The sequence below is a fragment of the Vanessa atalanta genome, chromosome 27, assembly GCF_905147765.1.
Source record: "Vanessa atalanta chromosome 27, ilVanAtal1.2, whole genome shotgun sequence".
In the NCBI taxonomy this organism is placed as follows: domain Eukaryota; kingdom Metazoa; phylum Arthropoda; class Insecta; order Lepidoptera; family Nymphalidae; genus Vanessa; species Vanessa atalanta.
Genome location: NC_061897.1, coordinates 6,017,383 through 6,039,551, shown reverse-complemented (window position 1 = coordinate 6,039,551; position 22,169 = coordinate 6,017,383). Strand labels below are relative to the sequence as shown.

The window sequence follows — 22,169 nt, the reverse complement described above, 5'->3', positions numbered from 1 at the left end:
CATGCAATTAATATTTCCTTTTATTTAAGTATTTAACGTTAGTAGTAACAATTCAATTTTTGAATTCGTAATAAATTCTTATAAAAGCGAAAACCATGAAGTATAAAATAGTCAACTCGAGTTAGTAACCCACAACTACAAAAAAAAATGTATATGTCAAATTATGCATGTTGCAACATTATCAATCCATGCGTCACAGCACTCTGACGTTCGCCATCACAATTTTCGTAACAAACAAAGTTTTCCACGACGAAATCTAGAAATTCATTAGTGCCGTTGCTGAAGCGCAGGCAGGGCAGCGTCGAGCGTGATGTAAGGGCTCGTTACGAGCGAGCGTCCATGTCCGATTCGCAAGCGATAGGCCAAGGGGCCATGTTAGATACACGTAGGCATTTTTTCTACCCTGACAGCAGTAGTGACACAGAAGAGTACAGAAGGGACGCAGAAGAACGTCGTAAGCGTCTTTCTAAGCGCAACGGACCGGGCTTAAGAAGAGTTATATCAAATATGCCACCAAAAAATCAAGCGCCCAATACACCGATGCCGTCTACATCCAGTCAGGAACCGCCGAAAAATGGGCAAAAAAATCAGTTGTGTGATGATAGAATTACTCTTGTGGTGGATAACACGCGGTTCGTGGTCGATCCCGCCCAGTTTACAGCTCATCCAAACACGATGCTGGGAAGGATGTTTAGTTCTGGTAAGTCTTCAAACCTTTTTAAGTTAATATATTTTATTATTAATTAATATGTAATTCATTCCCGCTACTATATGCATCCAATCCAGTACATCGTTCTCTAATATTCACATAGTAAATTATTTACTACTTCCTACCAATACTAATTTGAACTATTAAATTTATTATCAACTAGTTGTCACCTGTGGCTTTGCTCGTGTTCAGAGGTGGGTCAAAAGTGGGTCATCAGTGATAGCTCAAACTTGCACAGTAACAAATTTCATGAAATTGGGTTCAGATGTTTGGCCATGAAAGACTAACAGACAGAGTTACTTTCTCATTTATAATATTTGTATCAATATAACATACATGTTAGTACATGTTTTTAAGATTTGCAGAAAGGATAAACAAAAGAAAACATACATAAAAAAGGCTTAATAAACTTTCATTATTTATTATTTATTGATACCAGATTAAACAGACCCCTGAATTAGATAGCCTCTCACCTCCAGTTGTGTAATATCAAATTAATTTAAATATAACCTTAATAAGATTTAACTAAATAAACATTTACACAATATTAAGAAATGTTTGATTGCGTAAAATGATTTAACTGATAAAAATATTACGAATTGTTTGTCTATGACTGTATCAGATAAAAATACAAAGCAAACATGCATTAAACTTCCTTATTAATGAATTACCTGGAAAAACATGACTGTTGTTGATTTTTACATCACCGAGTTTGGGGTATGACTAAAGATATATATATATATATATAAAGTCTATTCCAATTGAAAAACAAATAAAGATAAACAAATCTTAGATTTACATAATCTATGAGATTTGCTATATGGTGCACTACTAACAGTCCTTGATAAATATATCTTTATACATAACATAACACAATTCAATTAATGTACTTATAGGCATTTTCATTTTATTTCTAAAGTTCTGATAACAGTTTTGTGGATGTACAAAGTGCCATTATGAAAATCATACATTATTCAAGCTTACTACTAATGGTGTCACATCAATTAATTGTCAAATGTTTTTTTATTTGGCTTTTGTCTTTCTGTGGATAGAATAGATTATATCTTTATAGATAAAAGTTAACATTTGTTTGGTTCTCCTCTACATGTTACTAAACTATTCATGTGTTTTTGATGAGTCATTGTGGTGAACTGTTCTAAGTAAAGAAATAAGACTTTTTCTTAGTACTAGTTATATAAATGTTATGTCCACTTCACCATCACCAGAGACTGAAGTCATATGAAATGATGTCCATCGCTCTGTAGTGATAATAATACTAGAGCAGCAGTATACAGCCTGTAGCATTTATGGATGTAGAATTGTTTGAGACTATTTGAATCGAATATCGTTTGACCAATCACCATGTTGCTTGTTGTATTTTTTCATTGCTACCAACATATGTCTGTTGCGATTAAATGTCTGCTAAATTATGTTGCAACACTTCAAATTTTATTCGGATCATATATGTCACTTGTTATATGTAAAGACAAAACAAAATCTGTTAAGTCTTAAGTCTTACTTAGCTGTACTTTAATAATATAATGATTTAATAATATAATTTGTTTGTTTGTTATGTTGAGAGTTATCTCCGAAACCAATGCTTGTTTAGATAAAACTTTTGTGATTAAAAGCTATGTTTTTTGGTAAAAGTTAAAGAAAGAACAATTAAACTCAATACCTATGATTAATGTTACTAAATATGCACACAGTTGCACACTAAGTTAGAGTTAAAAGTGAAATAAATTGAAGAACTTAACTAATTCAATCAAATACTTTTTTTTTATCATTACTCTTGTGTGTCTCACGCACACTAAGACATTTTTTGAGCATGAACATCACTCACTCGTACTAATGTTCGGCGACAATAGTTTACTGAGAAAGGGTGCGCCTTTGTGAGTGACTAGATCTTTAAATGTGTTATGTGATATTCAAATTAATCATCCATGTGATATGTTCAAGTATACAGGGCTCGGTGGTGAAAATCATAACGAAGAAAACTGCGTGTATGTGTATTTAATGACCCACAGGAGAATTTGATAAAATAATTTTGGAATTATTTCCCTCATTTCATTTCAAGTTGTTGCTTAACTATTTATAAAACCAGAATGCATTGTAAAGTGAAAGGAAATTCTTATACTCTGCATTCCTTGCACAAATAACAAATTTAACTTCTATATGTATACATATATATATATATTATATTTTGTCTGGCCAGTGTTTTGTTTTTCTTAAAAGTCTGTTTACTTTTTTCAATTTGAGTCCCTAAGTATTGCTGTTTGTTGGAATATGTGTTGTCAGGGTTGCCAAAACCAAAAAGGGAATTTTGTATTTTTTCTGTTTCTTGATAAGTCAAGAAATAAACCATTTAACAATATCCCATTGGTCCCTTAAGATGGTTTAATTTTTCGGCTGAAATTGTTATTCCCTTTACGATCTGGCTTAAAATAACTGCTATTAACCGTGATTCCGACTTTGTTAGTATTATTAATTCGTTATATTATTACTTCTGCCGGTCCAGATTTCCCCCTTTCAATTCATCCATGTTCGTCCGGTTTTAATATTGTATACTGTCCGGTTTTTAAATACTCGTCGTCACCTAGTCGAGTGTGTATAGTCTATTCCACGAGTCGAACTCCTAGGGAGCAAAATACTCTCATTTAATTTGTCGATGCACGCGGCGAGACGAAACCAACATATGAGACAATCCGAAGAAATTATTTGGCTACTCAAGGTCAAGCACGTTAACAAATGAGCGCTCAAGAGCAATTTCTTTTGGGAGCTCGTTTCGTGGAATAGACTATAAAAAGTCATCATTACAAAAACTGTTTTTGTGGTGGATTGAAAAGAAATGACTTTTCTTGGTGGTAGGGCTTTGTGCAAGCCCGTCTGGGTAGGTACCCCCCACTCATCAGATATTATACCGCCAAACAGCAATACTCAGTATTGTTGTGTTCCGATTTGAAGGGTGAGTGAGCCAGTGTAACTACAGGCTCAAGGGACATAACATCTTAGTTCCCAAGGTTGGTGGCGCATTGGTGATGTAAGGAATGGTTAATATTTCTTACAGTGCCATTGTCTATGGGTGGTGGTGACCATTTACCATCAGGTGGCCCATTTGCGCGTCCACCTACCGATACCATAAAAAAAATGAACATCAATCGGGCCGGTGTTCAAGCTGAAAGTTTGCTGTAGAGAGATTCTTATCATAATTATTATTATTACACATGGCGACCTTAGTTATATGCTGTAATAAAATTACGTTGTGACTTCTTTGTGCGTCACGAATTATTCACTGATCCAATTAGTGATTTACATGTAGTATTTATCTTAACGAGAATTCTATTTGCATTCATAAAATTAAATTAATTTTATTTTATTATTCTCGACGTTAATTTATTGCTTGTATCACAGATAAAATTTTATCGTAAAATTATTTGTGTGATAGTCTTAGATTCTTGCAAAAGTTCTGTTTAAGTTTTTGATAGGAACTGTGAGTGAAACGATGTTTGAGATTCACATATGATATTAACTGCGATTCACTGACAAGCCTTTGTGAAAAAGTTGAATAAACTCGCTCATAAGGTCTTTGTCATTAAAAAAAAAAGATTCACCTATTACTAAGAGAATTATAACAAAATGGAAACAATAATAGAATACTCAAATGCTATTTATAGTTTAGAAAAGTGCATTATTTATTTATTATTATATTTATAATATGCGTAAACTTCAACGGCTTTACTTATAAAAATTTTTGAGCGGATGTTTTGTTAAACTTACATTGATCTCTTTCTGTCATTATCGATTTGATATTCGAAAGGTATTGTATACCTCACTATATGTACATATATATATATATATGTCGGAGGAGCAGGATGCCGAACAGTTGGGTTCGGGGATTGATCCGACATTTGTAAGACTATGTGGCCGTGCAATAGAGATATTCACAAAATAAAACGTATTTAATATCGTCTTATCACTGTATTAATTGATTCAATAATCGTACACCAAAGTAATATCAAAGGATTACAATAATACATCTCGATTAAGAGCAAATGGGTTTGCAAGCAACCATCGCATTCGAATCGCCTGACGCCTGTCAAAACATAACGACTCGCGTTGCCATGACACTTGCAACTCCATTCGGGGTGACCCGCTCTTAAAAGTAAATCAGCCATCAAACATTATTGCCAACTACTCGATTTATTAATTATTCAAATCAACAACCAAAGTAACCACGCTCCGATATATATATATAGAATATTAATACTACTTAAATCGAAGCAGGAATAAAGATGATCTTATATTTACGTATTTCATGCCATTTGCTAATAACTCAGCTATATTGTGCACTATTAAGAGTTTATGATTTATATCTTTATTTATAATACAACACTATTACATTTAATAACTTATTTCAACTTTAATATTATATTTCCAAAATTCTGGTAACAGTTCCTTCGACGCTCAAAACGCAATTTTTTCGCAACTCCATATTGAATCTCATAGATTAAGCGAGCCCTCGACCAATGATATCGCGTCAATTTGCTGTCAAATGTTGTGTATTTGGCTTTTCTCCTTTTATGGTTGGAATAGAGTATAGATATATAAATCTATTAAACATTAAAAGGTAGATTATATGTTAACAACTTAACATATACGCTATCATTCCTTAAAATTCACTTGACTTGCCCCTAGACTGTTCTGACACGGCTTCAATTTCTTAATGCATTTCATTTCGGTGCAAAGAAAATTACACGAACGACCCGATAAGGGAGTAATAGATACGAAGCCCATTTAAATGATTTATTTGTGTGAATCTGAACACGAAGCGTCAATAGCGCAATAGTTTATGGGCCGTCTAGCGATGTTAAAAGTCGCAGGATCGATCCTGAACCCTTGGGCTATTTTTGTCCCCACCTCTAATGCAGGTGATAAGCTTAAAAAGAGGGGTAAATAATATTAGTAATTCCTTAATTAATTTGAACATTTCTACTATTCCTTAAAAAAAAATCTATACAAAAAGAGTATTGAACTTAAGAATAATCTGTGTATAATTTCTTAACATAATATGCCTCGTTGGTGCACCAGGTGCCCCAGTTGCAAGTCTGACTAAAAAAATTGTAAAATGATAGGTATTTTATTACAAACTGATGACGAATGATGGGTTTTTTAATTTCCAGGTATCGAGTTCACCCATCCAAACGAGCGTGGTGAATACGAAGTGGCTGAGGGCATATCCGCTACCGTGTTCCGTGCTATCCTGGAATATTACCGCGGTGGTACCATCAGATGTCCGCCGACGGTCTCCGTGCAGGAGTTGAGGGAGGCCTGCGATTATCTGCTGGTGCCTTTCGACGCTAACACTGTCAGATGTCAAGTAAGATATTATTTTATTACTGAATGTGATTGTATTTTTTCCGCAGTAGCTTTAACCCGTAAATGTAAATTGTTGATTGTGGGGATAAACCCCGGGAATGTCCTGGGTATGAAAAGTACGTTAGTGAGTTATAAATAAAAAATACAGTAAAAGACTGTAAATAACACACTTCTGGGCAAAACCCTCAATTGAGAATCTTGCTCCACTGCAGGTAAGCGGATATTTACAAAATGTGTCAAAAATTCATCCGATACAGGAAGGTTTCCTCACGATGTGTTCCATCGCAACCTATTGAGCACGAGATGAACTATAGGCACAAGTTAAGCACATGAAAACTTAGTAGTGCTTGAACATACAATATTTAGTTAAGATACACTGGGCCATCTCGCCCCTTAAAAACGAACATATTTCCAGAACCTCCGTGGACTTCTCCACGAACTATCTAACGAGGGTGCTCGTCGGCAGTTCGAGAGTTTTCTGGAAAGGCTCATCTTACCATTGATGGTGGAGTCCGCCCAGCGAGGCGACAGGGAGTGTCACGTCGTGGTGCTGCTGGACGACGATTCGGTGGAGTGGGACGAGGAGTACCCCCCACAGATGGGTGACGAGTACAGTCAGACGGTGCTATCGACTCCCTTGTATCGGTTCTTCAAGTACATCGAAAATAGGTATGTTTTACGTTGACAAAATTAACAACTGCACTATGGATATGTCTCAAATTCTGATGTATACATATGTACAAATGTTGATATAATTTTAATATAAAAAAAATTTCGAGACCACCATAGAAGTTAGCATATAGTTTAATTACAAGGTTTTAATACTATTCAGTTTATTGTAATCCACCGCTAGATGGTACTGCAGTACATCAAGTTTTATATCGTTATACCGATACTATAATATATATAACTTATTGTAAATTAAATATCATTCCTATTTCCAGTGGTGGAATGAACTCATTATCCTGTACGGAGGCCTGAGCCTAGCAGACGGCCATTGATAACATTTTACTTTATTTTTTAATGACATTCCCGTTTTAGAGACGTCGCCAAGCAAGTAATGAAAGAACGCGGCCTCAAAAAGATACGCCTCGGTGTAGAAGGCTACCCGACCTACAAGGAGAAAGTACGCAAACGACCTGGGGGCAGAGCTGAAGTCATATACAACTACGTCCAGCGACCCTTCATTCACATGTCGTGGGAGAAGGAAGAAGCCAAGAGCCGCCACGTGGACTTTCAATGCTTCAAGTCCAAATCCGTCACGAACCTGGCAGAGGCGACCGCTGATCCAGTAATCGAGCTCGAACCGAACAGAGCGAGGGAGGAGCTCGAGGTCCAGGATCCGGGGGAGGTGCAGGAGGAGGAGCAGTGATTATTGGTACCGCGGAAAGCGGTGAGGATATTAATGGCATTCTTTTGCTGGTACTCGATGTGACTTATGGAGGTACGGGAGGAGGGGTGGACAGTGATAGTTTGGTATTTGTAACGGTTGTGTTTAGTTGGAATTTATATATCGGGCCCATAGTGTACTTGCGACGTGTTTGTCTGCTGCCGTTGGGTGTAAAATGTGAGTGACATGTATCGAGATAAAAATGAGTCTGAAATGAAGAATAAAAATAATAAAGGCTAATGAATCAAGTCAATCATTAGATAGAAAAAACAAAGCGCGGTCGACGGTCGCCATGTTTGTTTTGGTGACGTCATGAAAGTCAAAATAACGTCTAACAATAATCAACATGTCTTTGTGACGCGTTGTATTTTAAATCGCTTGTGGCGCTTAAAGCGTAACGTATACACAATTGGGTTACTTGGGTTGTCAATTGGGTTACTTTGTCCATTTTAATTCTCATATAAAGTGTAGTTTTTTTATATTTAAAGATAATGTATACATTTACATATATGATGTTCGTGCAAAAAGAAAAAACGCAAGTTTTTATATGTTCGTCTTACAAAATATATATAAAAATGTTGGCACATATATTTTTTATCACCGCTATGTTGAAACTCACCACAAGATCGCCGTCCCAGACGGTACGTTTTCCTAGTCGTTGACGTTGCGAGTCGAACTCCTAGGGAAGAAAATACTGGCACCTCATTGGTCGATGCTAGAGGTAAGTGAGACGAACCTGGCTAAGAAATGTTTTGGCCAATAAAGATCACGTGCATATAGGCACCAATGACCGCACACGTACATTTTTCTTTGGGAGCTCGTTTCGTGGAATGGCCTTAATGATATTTTTTGTAAAGGTCGTATTGATTGGAGTAAAAACTTTTATAATGAAAATAATTTAAATATCGGTATAAAGGCTAATATCAAAATACCTGAACGATAGAAATGTCGCAAGTGAATAATAAATTGTGTCTTTTAAAACAAAATTTAATTTTATTTAATACGTGTTTTATTAAGAAAAAGGCTAAGAGGGATTTCGTATTCGTCTTTTGTAGAATGATGACCTCTCAAATGTATCTTACGTGAAATAGCCTACATATTTGTTTATAATAAAAAAAAAAATTAAGGCTCTCAAGGGTTTTATCTTTGTCATCATTATAAATAAAAAAAAAAAAATCTTACGCGACATATATTTTTGAGTGTCAACGAGTTCCTTATATTACTTCTCATAGAGGTTGTGTAAAATCTTTTAAATGTTATATCGTTTGGTCTGTGCTTATATGATGTATTTTTTGTCGAAGTGAGTTCGGCAATGAAGTTAGATGGCCCGAATCTACTAACGAATTGATAATTCGCAATCGAATCGAAAAGTAATCATTGCTGTTCAGCCGAGTACCTATTCTACAAATATATAATCGAGATTGTGCTGTAACCGATATAAATAAGTACAATTGGTACTCAATTACGATTTTGAGGTTATTTTTTGTGAAACATAGTCGAAGTTGATTTAAAATAGAATCAGAAGCGTATCATTGTCGTTACAGATTAGTAGATTTGTCTCTGGTCGAATTTCGTACAGATTGACTGTAGAACAACATAGACGTACGTATTTGGATTTCAGTTACGAGACGGTATTTTATGAATAAACTATGATTAAATTAATTTTATTTATACTCATTATGTGTAAGAAAAGTAAATTAAAATTAAACTACGCTTTAGATAGATAGATGGCAATGGAAATATACACGGTTAATAAAAGTAATCTGGTTAATTCAAAATGGCTACCAAGTCAGCTGATGCAAAATAGTTCTTGCATAATTGCAATTAGAGTTGATTTTTGTATGCACATTGTGTTGATACATATATACGGTTATTATATAATCATTCGGTAAATTCAAAATGGCGGTAACGACAGCTGATGCTATGAGTCTTATGACTCTGTATTTAGAGTTGGTTTTTGTACGTTCATTATGTTTTTAGGAACGCTTATTGTCTGCTAGATAGATGATACATTGAATATATTCCAATGGTGTTCTTTTTTATTATATTTATGATAAATATTTTGTGGTTTTATTTTACCCTATTGAATCAATCTGCAAGATTGTCTCGGCTTAATCGTTGAACTAGTGTTCCATATCGATAGTACTCTATCGATAGATAATCTACTGTCTATGGATTGTTAAGGTGTAAGCAATAGTATCGATAGTCTATCGATAATATCGTCAACTGAGCTCCCCATGAGAAATAATATTGATATCGGTTTTATTACAAAAATATTCGTTTTTAAAAGAATTAATAGGTTTTGAACAAGCGAATAAAGTTTAAATTTGTTATACCGATTAAGTGAAACAAAATTAGCAACACTGTGACTTTTGTTAAAATTTTCTTTACATTGATAACAAAAAACATTACAATACTGGCTACCTCCAAAACTATCGATATCGGCTTTCGAGGTCAACTACCATAGTCAAACTATCGATGGTTTTGCAACTTTGCTAACTAACTTCCCCTTCCCCTTGCTTTCCCTTTTCCGTCACTACGACACTCTAAATTTGGTACAACTGGTCTAGTAGTATTTTGAGATGACATTCTAAAAAAGTTTCAATAGTAAAAAAAAACGACGTTATATATTCTTATTAATTAATTATTTACTTAAATAAAATCAGGACGTGTATAGATTCCAATATCGTAATCAAGAGCACCTCCTCTTTCACTTTTGAGCCTCAAATTTACAAACGTAGATCCGACGCCACCCGCCGTTATGTTGATTGAAGATTTGCTGTGAAGGTTGTCCAAAGCTTGTATACCCTGAAAAAAGGTTTCAATATTTTTTAAGAACATTTAAATTATTAATAATACTAATAATTAACAATATAGGATTTAGCTTAGATTTACTAACTATCCGTCCCGGCTTCAATCGGATACAATAAGAGCCTTATACACAACTTTTAGATAGAAAAAAAAAGTATAAAAAAAAAAACTTGATTTTTTTTAGACCAGGAAAGTTAATAAGCATCTATTGTACATATAAAACTTCCTTTCGAACCACTATTGACAAAAAACCGCATTAAAATCCGTTGCGTAGTTTAAAAGGTCTAAACATACCAATGGCGAAGCGACTTTTATAGGATGTAAAATTGATAAGTTAAAAAACTACTATACAAATACGTGCAAGCTTTATTTCAGGGCCGGATCTACCATATGGCTTTTTGGGCTTCAGCCCCGTGGATCAATGGGCCCCCAGCTAAGTCAAGTCAAAGTCAAAGATGACGATAATGCGAAAGAATTAGCTAATTATTAAATTAAATAGATCGTATGGTTTGCAGCCATTCCATTCATTTAATTCAAGTCTAAGTTTAGGTGTGTTCTAGGCTGGCCCCAAAGTAGTATTAGCCCAGGGTCCCCTAAACTCGCGGTCCGGCCCTGCTTTAATTTCATATTTTCGTAAAATAAGCAAGTATTTGCAAGCAGTGGTTTCCAGTTGTGTGTATCTTTTGATGGAAATCGTTAAATAAATAAATATAGATAAACTATTTATCGTTAGAATATATGCTTGATGTATGTCATGTCTAATATATAGAGTATGGATATATAAACGAGATTTAGTGATAATAATAAAACAGTAGCTCATATAAAATTCTATAAGCGTTTGTGGTATTGATATTGTAATATGCAATTATATCAATTACTTAACAGGTTTTCCACAGATTAGGAATGCATTTAATGCGTTACCTTTGCTTGTTTTGTTTTTTTAATTCAAGCATATTATTTTTAAGAACATTTTTATTAAAATATTTAAGTATGAATACTACTTTGAAATATTGTGACAAATATAAATATATAATTTGTTTAATCGATCTTTAAAGTGGGATATATCATTAGACGGTATACCAGACGCCATGACTGACATTATGTCATGTTTTGGGTATAAATACAATTTAAATACACGCTAACGTAACCCACCGACTACGTTCTGAGCCGAGGTGCGATCTCATAGGAGACACCCTTAGGACGAACGTCACTCTCGAGCCCGAAAGGGTTCATCTTAAGGCAGAGTTTTAACACTCGCTCCAACGTTCGGTGACGCTGTAAAGGTCAGTAGGGCCAACAGCACTATTTCAAACAAGATACAAAAAAACGCTAACGTCTCGAAGAGCTTACTTCAGACAAGTCAACATAGTTTGCACAAATGATAACTTTGGATTTTTTTTTTCTGTATAATTATGATTGGTGGATTTTGGTACCTATATCTGTTTGAATTAGGAAATTCCGACACTGTTTTATCAATTGCCACAAATGCACATATATGTATTTTTTATTGGAGGTTTTCAAACAATTCTCTTTGCCGAAGCTCGCCATTAAATGGCGCTGCAGTTCTTTTTTTTTTATGGCATTGGTTGGCGGACGAGCATATGGGCCACCTGATGGTAAGTGGTCACCACCGCCCATAGACAAAGGCGCTGTAAGAAATATTAACCATTCCTTACATCACCTATGCGCCACCAACCTCGGGAACTAAGATGTTATGTCCCTTGTGCCTGTGATTACACTGGCTCACTCACCCTTCTAGCCGGAACACAACAATACAGAGTACTGTTATTTGGCGGTAGAATATCTGATGAGTGGGTGGTACCTACCCAGACGGGCTTGCACAAAGCCCTACCACCAAGTTCCAGCCGACACGTCTAGTTAGTTTTGTTATTTATAACCTATACAAATATTATAAATATAAAAGTAACACTGTCTGTCTGTAACACTTTCACGGCCACACCACAGAACCGAATTTGAAGAAATTTGGTACGTTGCAAACATGAACCCCAAGGATATAGGCTACCTATATACCTTTATACCTAACACTTGACTATAAAAAAGATCTTTATATAAGATAGTTTTATATGTATATATTGAAGAATAAAGAGAAATCAAAGGTTATAAACTTACTTCAATGACTTTATTCTGTGGATCCGTGTAGAAGAAATTTTTCACTCTTTTGATGAATGGTATCGCGTTGTACTGGACCAGCTCGTGGTGTCTGAGATCCACTCGGTTCGCCACATTACCTACCACGAAGTTGCTACCACACGCACACCACAATAACGTGGAGATGATAGTAATTATTAGGATCACGCGCATTTTATTAACACAATCGTCCTACGATCTCGACGCTCGTTCCACAATGAGAGGTCGCTCACTATCGCGGAGGGCAGCATGAGTAGGTGACAATGATGTAACTATTGTGAAACTATATTTAGTTTGAATCATTTATAATTTAATATTATAAATGTATTAGAATTTGTTGGTTTTATACGCTCTCCTATACTGACTACTCAACCGATGACCATAGGATATAATTTAAACGTATTTCTATGGATTGCATCGCTGTGAAAAACTTTATATCGTGTAATTTAAAACGTTATTTTAACTAGGGTACGAATTTATAACAATCGTTATACTTGATAAAGACACTTTACTAAGTAATCTACTACTAGATTAAGTACTACTTTTCTATTTAGATTCTACCATAAAACATCTTTTTACTTTACAACATCCACGGGCTCACAGTTGCCCGTGCCTTTTTTAACATTTTATTTTTATTAATTTTGGCGTTATTTTATATTTTTGCTGAACATCAGCAGATCTTCGCTGGACTTCGAGCTTGTCGTCTTCTTGGAAGACGTGGCCCACACTGATATTTTTCAATTTAAAATAATACATAAATAATCCATAATAAATATATATGATAATATATAAAAATACTGTATATGGTAGTTTTTTTTTTAATGCAATCCAGCGGGCCCTGCTCCGTACTTGATCAGAGAGAGCTTGTTATTGCTGGATTCCAGTTTGAAGGGAATTTAGAAAATAGTGTTTTAGAAGCTCCCACGGATGGAGGCACACTGGCGGTGTAAAGAATGGTTAATCATATATAGGATATACAGGTCCTTTTTCTATTTGCAACGGTGATAACATATCGGGTGGTCAATTTCGTAACTTGTCCATTAAATTTATAAAAAGACGGTCAAGGAAAATGGTATAAAATAAGTTTTTAAATTAAAATGGTTATTTTTATTACTATGAGTATTTGAAACGGGATCTTTACCATGTTTTTTTTATTTTTATTTGGTGAGCTCGATATTTCGACATTATCTACGAATGTCTTGTTCACGAGACACGAAAAACATGGTAAAGATCTCGTTTCAAATACTTCTAGTAGTATAAAATAAGTTCGTAATTTTTAAAAACCGTTAATGGAGCAAATCTTTCGAATTGTCAGTTAATACATTTTAGCGCAAATAATGGTTACCCTACCTCGATATCAATAAACTATACTACAAGGAAAATGACATAAGCAAACTCAAAAGAAGTTGTACAGTGTTAAATTATACGAAACCATCAACGCGACATTGATACACAAGCTACGCATTCGGGTCAAGCTTAGAGTGACATCACGCTTAAAATAATACAACTATTAAAATGTTATGAACAAAGGATTATAGGCGAAAATATATTGAGTTTTTTATTGTAATTTATTGCTAAAGGTTTTATTTTAGAGACCCGAAAAAATTTAAATAATGTTATGGCAACATCTTCGTAAGAATGATTGGGGTATTTCGGAATATCTATTTTTTTCGAAATTGTAGTCGTTTTTTAGTGAATTCGTAAAGATTTTACTACAATAAAAATATTCTTGAGTAAAATGCTATGAATGGTAGTTTAAAAGTCGAGACGATGTTATGGTAACCATAGTATTTTACATACGACGTAAAAAGTCGCAGGTTCTATCCTGACACCTTGAGCCGAGTTTCTTTCGCCGGTTATTTTCTTTTCCGAACCGGTGGTAGTGTTAAATTTGACTATCAATAAGTAAGTGTAATGCTTCTATATTGAATAAAGGAATTTGAGTTTGGGTCTTGTCGTCTCCACTTTAGACTGGCACAATTCTAAGTTCCAGCACAACCTTCAGTCTTATTTGGTAAATAATTTGTAATTCATTAAAATGGGGCATCGCTAGTATCGTTTTTATTTTTAAAATATCAATTTTGTACCGAACTACCGAGTCGAGATGGCCCAGTGGTTAGAACGCGTGCATCTTAACCGATGATTTCGGGTTCAAGCCAAGGCAGGCACCACGTGATTTATAATTCATCTCGTGCTCGGCGGTGAAGGAAAACATCGTGAGGAAACCTGCATGTGTCTAATTTAAACGAAATTCTGCCACATTTTTATTCCGCCAACACGCATTGGAGCAGCGTAGTGGAATAAGCTCCAAACCTTCTCCTCAAATGGAGAGGAAAATTTACTGGCTGCTAATGCTAAAAAAAAAACCCGAAAACCTTCATAATAAGACTTTTGCCAGGGTCATTATATCTATGGCTTTGAACTAAAAAGACCAGAAACCATATCTTGATTTCGGTTGTTTCATATAAAATATATAAGTATGTAATCAAAATATATAATAAAGTAGGCTCTTGCTAGGACTTTTGAAACTTTTGAATTAAATTTAAAGCTAAATGTAAAGCATACGCCTTTCCAGCAAAAAAAAAAAAACAAAGATATATTTTTTTAAATGATTAGGCACAATGTATACTTTATTAAAAAAAAAAAAAACTTTTATTATCATTATTTTATTGAATGATCATAAGTCCTGATTTAAAAATTCACAATATTCAGTCTCCAAAGCCTTCACAGCTCCCTCGGCGAGGAGGAGGGCGTTTTGTTTTTTCAAGTTTTCTATAAGCGACGTCTGTCTGTCTATGTGCGTTGATAACGTTTTAATTTTTCCTTCTAAGCGTGTTATGGAATTTTGGTGCGATGTAGCCAGAGATCGTGTCGAGTCTCGGAAATCCTGTAAATAATAATTAATTAAAACGCATGTTAAGTAACCAAGATGGCGCAGCTTATAAAAGGGAGAAGGGGGTTACCTTACAAAATGTAGTATGGATTTTGTAAGACGCACTTTCGGAACGAAACTAATTATCCTTTAACGAATATTTCAGTCAATATTTAATAAATGATAATAAATAAATATTGGACAACATCACATACGTTACTCTGATCCCAATGTAAGTAGCTAAAGCACTCGTGTTATGGAAAATCAGAAGTAACGACGGCACCACAAACACCCAGACCCAAGACAACATAGAAAACTAATGAACTTTTTTTTACATCGACTCGGCCGGGAATCGAACCCGGGACCTCGAGGTCGTCACCTATTTATAGCGTAACTATAGAAAAATATATATTTAATCGCAGGCATTTAAAATAATAATATTTATATAATTGTTTTATACGCATTTTGTTTATAAAGTGTGAGGATGATCCTCATCGACATTCATCATGGTCATTGTACTTTTGATATTCTACCGCCAAATAACAGTACTCTGTATTGTTGTGTTCCGGCTAGAAGGGTGAGTGAGCCAGTGTAATCACAGGCACAAGGGACATAACATCTTAGTTCCCGAGGTTGGTGGCGCATAGGTGATGTAAGGAATGGTTAATATTTCTTACAGCGCCTTTGTCTATGGGCGGTGGTGACCACTTACCATCAGGTGGCCCATATGCTCGTCCGCCAACCAATGATATATAACGATATATAACGACATATGTTTGAGTAATTCACAAAATTGTTAATCTTATTTAACAAATATCATAAATCAATATTCCAACAATTAAATACTAGATATCGAATCGCCGCTGTCACGGCGCGCTGTTGACTTTTGATTCCCTCCTAAACAAAAACAAAATGGCCGCCCCTGTACCACAGACGCCATTCACAAACCAGTAACAAGACTCCTCCCATAGACACGCCGTCAAATATATTTACCTTTTCGGACAATTTCGCAGTTTCCACTTGCCGTTTGAGATTCGATATCAATTCCTCCTGTGACGCGCATCGGGCTTCGAGATTTACGTTTTTACTTCTGAGATGTTTCAGTTCCGACGTCAGTCTGTCCGAGTCGCTTCTCTGTTCCTTATAAAGGCGATCCTTTTCCTATATAACATATATTTAAAATACTTGCATGATATTATTATACCGGGTTACTTATTTTAAACTATATTTCTATGTAACTCGGTGGTGTAGGCGGACGAGCAAATGGGCCACCTGATGGCAAGCGATCACCACCGCCCATAGACAATGGCGCTGTAAGAAATATTAACCATTCCTTACATCACCAATGCGCCCCAAACTTTGGGAACTAGGATAGTATGTCCCTTATGCCTGTAGTTACACTGGCTCACTCACCCTTCAAACCGGAACACAACAATACTAATGCTGTTTGGCGGTAGAATATCTGACGAGTGGGTGGTACCTACCCAGACGGGCTTGCCCAAAGCCCTACCACCAAGTCACCACAAGTACCAGACTCATTACATATTCTATCGTGAAACTGGAACATTCAGTATTGTCGTGTTCCGGTTTGAAGGGCAGTGAGCCAGTGTAACTACAGACACGACGAGAACATATAATAATAATAATAATACATATTTCTTACAATACCGATGTCTATGGTCCACTTATCATCAGGTGAGCCATTTGCCAATCTGTTATGTTAACCTATAGAAACTCTCGCTTAGTTAATGGTGTATCAAGGATAATTTGTAGCCAGCTGTTCCCTATCCCCCTTCTAATTCTTCTTGAGTCAATAACAGACAGTTGCTTCCTTGAATTATAATTAATTAAAACAAGAAATCAACAATACTATTTCGGTTTGGTGGTTTGATCTGATGAGAGAGTGGTACCCAGGGCCGAAGACACTATATGGCTTTTTGGGCTTCAGCCCAGCGCCCCGTCGATTCAAGGGGGCCTAGCTAAGTCAAGTCAAAGTCAAGAATAGACGATAATGCGAAAGAATCCATAATTTTATTAATTTAAACAGATCGTATGGTTTGCAGCCATGCGAGTCCCGCAATTAATCAAACCCATTCAATTAATTTAATTCAAGTCTACGTTCGGATATGTCTTAGGTGGGCCCCTATGTAGTGTTAGCTCCGGGCCCCCTAAACCTACAGTCCGGCCCTGCTAGCCCTAGCATCGAGTTATGTTGCACGCAAATACACTTACGTCGAGACGATTCTGGATCACAGCGTACTTGGCCTTCATATCGGCTGTTTCGGATTTCATGGTGTTTGCTCGATTCCTAAGCGTTAGACGTTCGCTTTCCAGCTCAGCGATGTGTGTCATGTGCCCCTCGCATTGTTTTATCTGTTAATTAAACACATAAGTGTATAGATCTAATCACAATACAATGCCCCCACCCCCTCCATTTTAAATTAATTTATACTAATATGACGACCTCCATGGTCGAGTAGTGTGTACACCGGTTTTCATGGGTACGCCACTCCGAGCCGATATTGAAGAAGTTCATTAGTTTTCTATGTTGTCTTGTTGTGTTTGTGGTGCCGTCGTTACTTCTTATTTTTCATAACAACATCAACAGTTCTTGGTTAGAACGCGTGCATCTTAACCGTCGATTTCGGGTTCAAACCCAGGCAGGCACCACTGGATTTTCATGTGCTTAATTTGTGTTTATAATTCATCTCGTGCTCGGTGGTGAAGGAAAACATCGTGAGGCAACTTGCATGAAATTTTGCCACATGTGTATTTCATCAACCCTCATTGGAGCAGCGTGTTGGAATATGCTCCAAACCTTCGCAGTAGCAATAGGCAATATTTTACTTCTTAATACTACATTCCAGAGTAATGAGGTGAAGACTTGCAGCTCACTCACGGTGTAAGAATGTTTGGGGAAAGGAACACACTATCGTGTGGCATTTAAACGTCGAAATTTAGAAAAAATATAAAAAAAATTACCTTCTTGTTTATGGTACTCTGTAGTTTGTCAATTTGTTCTTGCATTAGTTTCACTTTGGCTGATAGAAACTTACATACATTTTCTGTTGTTACTTTATCTGAAAAATATCAATGGTCGAGCAACCTTAGACACGGCGTTATGTCTTAAGATATTATAATTAATAACATAATATTATTATTAAATATATTACTTTAACATTATTCTATATAAAAGTAGTTATCGCCTGCGTCTTCGCTCGCGTTATAGGGGTTGGTCATCATATCATAGACATAAAAAGAAGCCGTTGTCCTTAGAGTTCAAGTTTGCTTCATAGCGAATCCACAAAATCCAAAACAGCGCGATTTTTAAGACATATCCTGACTCGCACAACCACTGTGTGGAACGGACGGACGGTGGTCGTCACTTTCCATCAGATGAGCCTCCTGCTCGTTTGCCACAGATCACATAAAAAAAACCCAAATTTTATAAAATTCGGTTCAGTGGTTTGAAAGAGCAACAGACAGACGGACAGACAGAGTTTCTTTTGCATTTATAACATTAAGTGCAATTTAGGAAGAATAGGATGATAAATTAAAATTCGGTACGAAGCAAGCTTAACCTCATGGAAAGGATATATGCGACTTTTTTTATGCCTAACACCGACAACTAATTCCTAAAAAGCGAACAAACCGAGGGCAACGACTAGTGTAAAACAAAGAAAATTCAAAGATTACTATCTAACTTAACAGATGGATAGATCTTGATATAATTTATTACTCATAAAAACATTATATGTTTACTAAATCAAATCAAATAAAATATATGCTTTATTCAAGTAGGCTTTAACAAGCACTTTTGAATCGTCATTTAACAAACTATTTAAAGTAAAGTTACACCGGTTCGGAATGTAGATTCTACCGAGAAGAACCGACAAGAAACTCAGTAGTTACTCTTTTTTAACATCTAAAAATACAGTCATGTTAGTTAAATACAATTATATATGTATGTTATGTCTAAAACCTGTTATATGCTGCTTTTTTGGTATAAACTTCTGATACATAAGTAGAACTATATGTAAATATAGACCAATTACATATATAAATTAATCGAGATATATTAATAATGTTAATTCCTTTATGACCTAGTTATATTATTTTGACCTCTGACACTGATATGTTTACTTGTGTTAATTTATATATAGTACATTGCACAATAACATGAAATAGAACTAAAAGTGGACTTAAAATTACATTGTCTACCACCCAAATGGTTGAAACCACCAGGAGAGGTTGTTAGTAGTAGAAAATGAAAGTTAAATACCAAATAAATATATATTAATACACATATACACACATATATTTCAAAATAAAGTAATCCATCAATCAAATCAAGCCATTTAAGTAAATTTACAAGTACAATTCCCACAATGCTTTTACTCAAATATTTTTAAATTTAAAACTCTCAGGTAATTTATGGTAAGTGGTCATTATAGCCATTGACAGTGTAATAAACATCAAACATCCCATACATCACCAATGCACCAATAACCATGACAAGAAATATGTTACATCTCCTGTGTTCATTTTAACTCCGGCTCACTCCCCCCAACAATACTGAATATTACTGTTGGGTGGTAAAATTTGGGATGAGTATGTGATACCTACACAGACATGCTCACAGAAAGCTTTTCAAGTAAAACTCATTTTAAATATTATCTACATGGTGTTTTTTTTTGCATCAAACAACTACAGGTTGTATACAAAAGCATTGTATACATAAAACCTTATTCGACAGCAATATAATTTACTTCTAGACATCATGATTCTTAATTATCATAGATCTGATATAACTCATCCAGTAGAACATGGGATTATTAACTAAAAATAGTGAATTAAATACTGGAGAATCACCACGGATCCAGTGGTAAAGTTTTTTATTATAATTTATCTCAAGCTGAACCAGGGTAAGGCTAGCTATGTTGGATAAACTGTATGTGTAAACCAAATTACAGCATGGTGTATATAAAAATGCATGCTAAAAATCATTCCTACAATCAAAGCAGGCTGGTTCAAAGTATTGTTATGGGCTGTTATTTTTCTTTACTAATTACCAAAGATAAAACAAATAAACAAGCATTATGAATTATTAATAAGCACTCTCAAACTAATTTATCATGATAAGAGATATTTATTTGCATATAATTTAAGTATTTGTAACAGTTCTTGTAAATAACATGGGCTAGGAAGTTTTTGGGCAATAAATTGATAAGAAATCTTACCCTTTACAAATGATTCAGGTAATATTTTATCCTTAACGCTAACAGATACAAAAGCATATAAAAATTCCAAATCATCATCTGTTCTTCTGTTATTAGATAAAAGGCAGCAACATGGTTTTCCTCTAGTCTTATCTGAGTCTTGTGTGTTTTCTACTGTTCCATTTTCAAAATTAGATTTGTCTTTGGTTTCTAAATTTGAAATTATTTTTGGTTTATTTTTGCTTGGAGGTCTATTTTTTTTGGTGTTATTTACAATTTCTTTGCTCTCTGTTGATACTTTTTGCACTTCACAGCAATGTTTGTTCGTTTGTCTGTGAGCGGGGCTCAGAGTGAGGTTGTGAGAGAATTCTGAAAATATATCTTGCTTTTGCTGTGAATAAAAATAATTAATTAATTAATAAAATGTTATGGACACACCTTATAGAATATACTAATATTTTTTATACAGAATCTCATTCTTTTAAATAAAAGTTTATCTTGTCTGTGTATGTTTGCCATCATTAATTTTGCATATTTTACCCGTGTGAAGCCATCATGAGTTCTGATTAAGACAGACACTAATATAATTCCTTAAAAAGGTTATGAATCAATTTGTCTTACAATATGTATTAAGAATTTGTGAAGTCGTTATTGCTTTTTGTTAATGACTAACTTGTTTTAAATAAATTATAATCAAAAATACCAATTTTAAAATTGATTTAAAAATGGGCCACCTCTTGGTAAGTGGTAACCACTGCCCATCAAGTTAAGCATTGTATTAAATATCCTAAAGTAAAAAAAGGAAAGTAAGCATTGTATGACTATCCCTCGTTAAGACATACTGCGCCGACCCTGAATCAAATTGGGATAAAGGCAGAAGGATGACTGATTGACTATCCCTCCAACCAACCAACCTCGGGAATTACGATGTCTTTGTTATTTTGTTATTTTTAGCACCTATTTACACTTCACCATTTAAACCGGAACACAACAGTACTAATATTATATTATTGGTGCTTGGCAGTAGAATAAATGTGTTTAATATCAAGAACGCTAGCACAATCCAGCAGTTACAGTCACCATTAGAAGCAATATATAACACCTACCATTACTTGTTCAATTTCTTTCATTAGGCTTTCCGTTTTCTTTTCTAATTGCTTATTTAACTTCTTGAATTCATTTTCCCGTGCTACGAGATCTAATGAATCCATATTTATGAATGGTATAATGAAATCTTAGTAATCACTTCACTAATCACAAGAGAAATTAATTGAATTATGTATAATATTTTGCTTCTAAAAGATACAATAATTTTGGTAGTGAAAAGTGCTATTTACTTAAGAATTATTTACATTAGAGACTTAAGTTGGTATAATAAATTAAGAGTGCTTGAAGTCAATTATAATCATAATGGCGACTGGCTAACAATCACTGTCATTAAACAATATTCCGTTGCTATGCCAACGCAAATGCTAGGAATCATACTAAAGTCTATATTCATGACATCATTGTGTCAAATTAGCAACATTTTAATTTTATCCTCGAAATCGTTGTTCGAAAAAGGAATACTAAGTAAATTAAAATTAATAAAATAAACTTGTTATTTGTACAATGCTGTTTAAATTATTATTATTATAACTTGTT

The 22,169-nt window shown here is 34.8% G+C and overlaps 3 protein-coding genes across 4 annotated transcripts; 1 reads left to right on the top strand and 2 right to left on the bottom strand.

Annotated features, from left to right (window-relative positions):
- Positions 1-196: 196 nt before the first annotated feature.
- Positions 197-9,535, top strand: LOC125074221 (BTB/POZ domain-containing protein 10). 2 transcript variants are annotated; one of them, XM_047685492.1, is made up of 5 exons: positions 197-700; positions 5,890-6,086; positions 6,501-6,754; positions 7,127-7,298; positions 7,765-9,535. In XM_047685492.1, exons 1-5 carry the CDS (start codon positions 340-342, stop codon positions 7,789-7,791), a joined length of 1,011 nt encoding a protein of 336 aa, XP_047541448.1. In that variant the 5' UTR covers positions 197-339; the 3' UTR covers positions 7,792-9,535. The 2 variants fall into 2 exon arrangements, with proteins under 2 accessions (XP_047541448.1, XP_047541447.1); XM_047685491.1 differs by having other exon boundaries at positions 7,127-9,535.
- Positions 9,536-10,101: 566 nt separating this feature from the next.
- LOC125074283 lies at positions 10,102-12,691 on the bottom strand. The gene is made up of 2 exons (XM_047685573.1): positions 12,417-12,691; positions 10,102-10,283 (listed from the first exon to the last, which is right to left on the bottom strand). Exons 1-2 carry the CDS (start codon positions 12,606-12,608, stop codon positions 10,128-10,130), a joined length of 348 nt encoding a protein of 115 aa, XP_047541529.1. The 5' UTR covers positions 12,609-12,691; the 3' UTR covers positions 10,102-10,127.
- Positions 12,692-15,111: 2,420 nt separating this feature from the next.
- On the bottom strand, positions 15,112-21,982 carry LOC125074139 (testis-expressed protein 9-like). The gene is made up of 6 exons (XM_047685366.1): positions 21,632-21,982; positions 20,547-20,916; positions 18,289-18,386; positions 17,539-17,679; positions 16,300-16,467; positions 15,112-15,321 (listed from the first exon to the last, which is right to left on the bottom strand). The coding sequence occupies exons 1-6, from the start codon at positions 21,734-21,736 to the stop codon at positions 15,112-15,114; spliced, it is 1,092 nt and encodes a 363-aa protein (XP_047541322.1). The 5' UTR covers positions 21,737-21,982.
- Positions 21,983-22,169: the final 187 nt, after the last annotated feature.

Bases quoted from the DNA above. Each gene is read 5' to 3' on its own strand.
- LOC125074221 (XM_047685491.1), top strand. From the start codon at position 340: ATGTCCGATTCGCAAGCGATAGGCCAAGGGGCCATGTTAGATACACGT. The intron at 701-5,889 runs GTAAGTCTTCAA...TTTAATTTCCAG, and splicing joins GGGAAGGATGTTTAGTTCTG to GTATCGAGTTCACCCATCCA. The intron at 6,087-6,500 runs GTAAGATATTAT...ACATATTTCCAG, and splicing joins CTAACACTGTCAGATGTCAA to AACCTCCGTGGACTTCTCCA.
- LOC125074283 (XM_047685573.1), bottom strand. From the start codon at position 12,608: ATGCGCGTGATCCTAATAATTACTATCATCTCCACGTTATTGTGGTGT. The intron at 10,284-12,416 runs GTAAGTTTATAA...ACCTTTTTTCAG, and splicing joins CACAGAATAAAGTCATTGAA to GGTATACAAGCTTTGGACAA.
- LOC125074139 (XM_047685366.1), bottom strand. From the start codon at position 21,736: ATGGATTCATTAGATCTCGTAGCACGGGAAAATGAATTCAAGAAGTTA. The intron at 17,680-18,288 runs GTAATTTTTTTT...TTTAATTAACAG, and splicing joins AGAGTACCATAAACAAGAAG to ATAAAACAATGCGAGGGGCA. The intron at 16,468-17,538 runs GTAAGTGTATTT...TATGTTATATAG, and splicing joins TGATCCAGAATCGTCTCGAC to GAAAAGGATCGCCTTTATAA.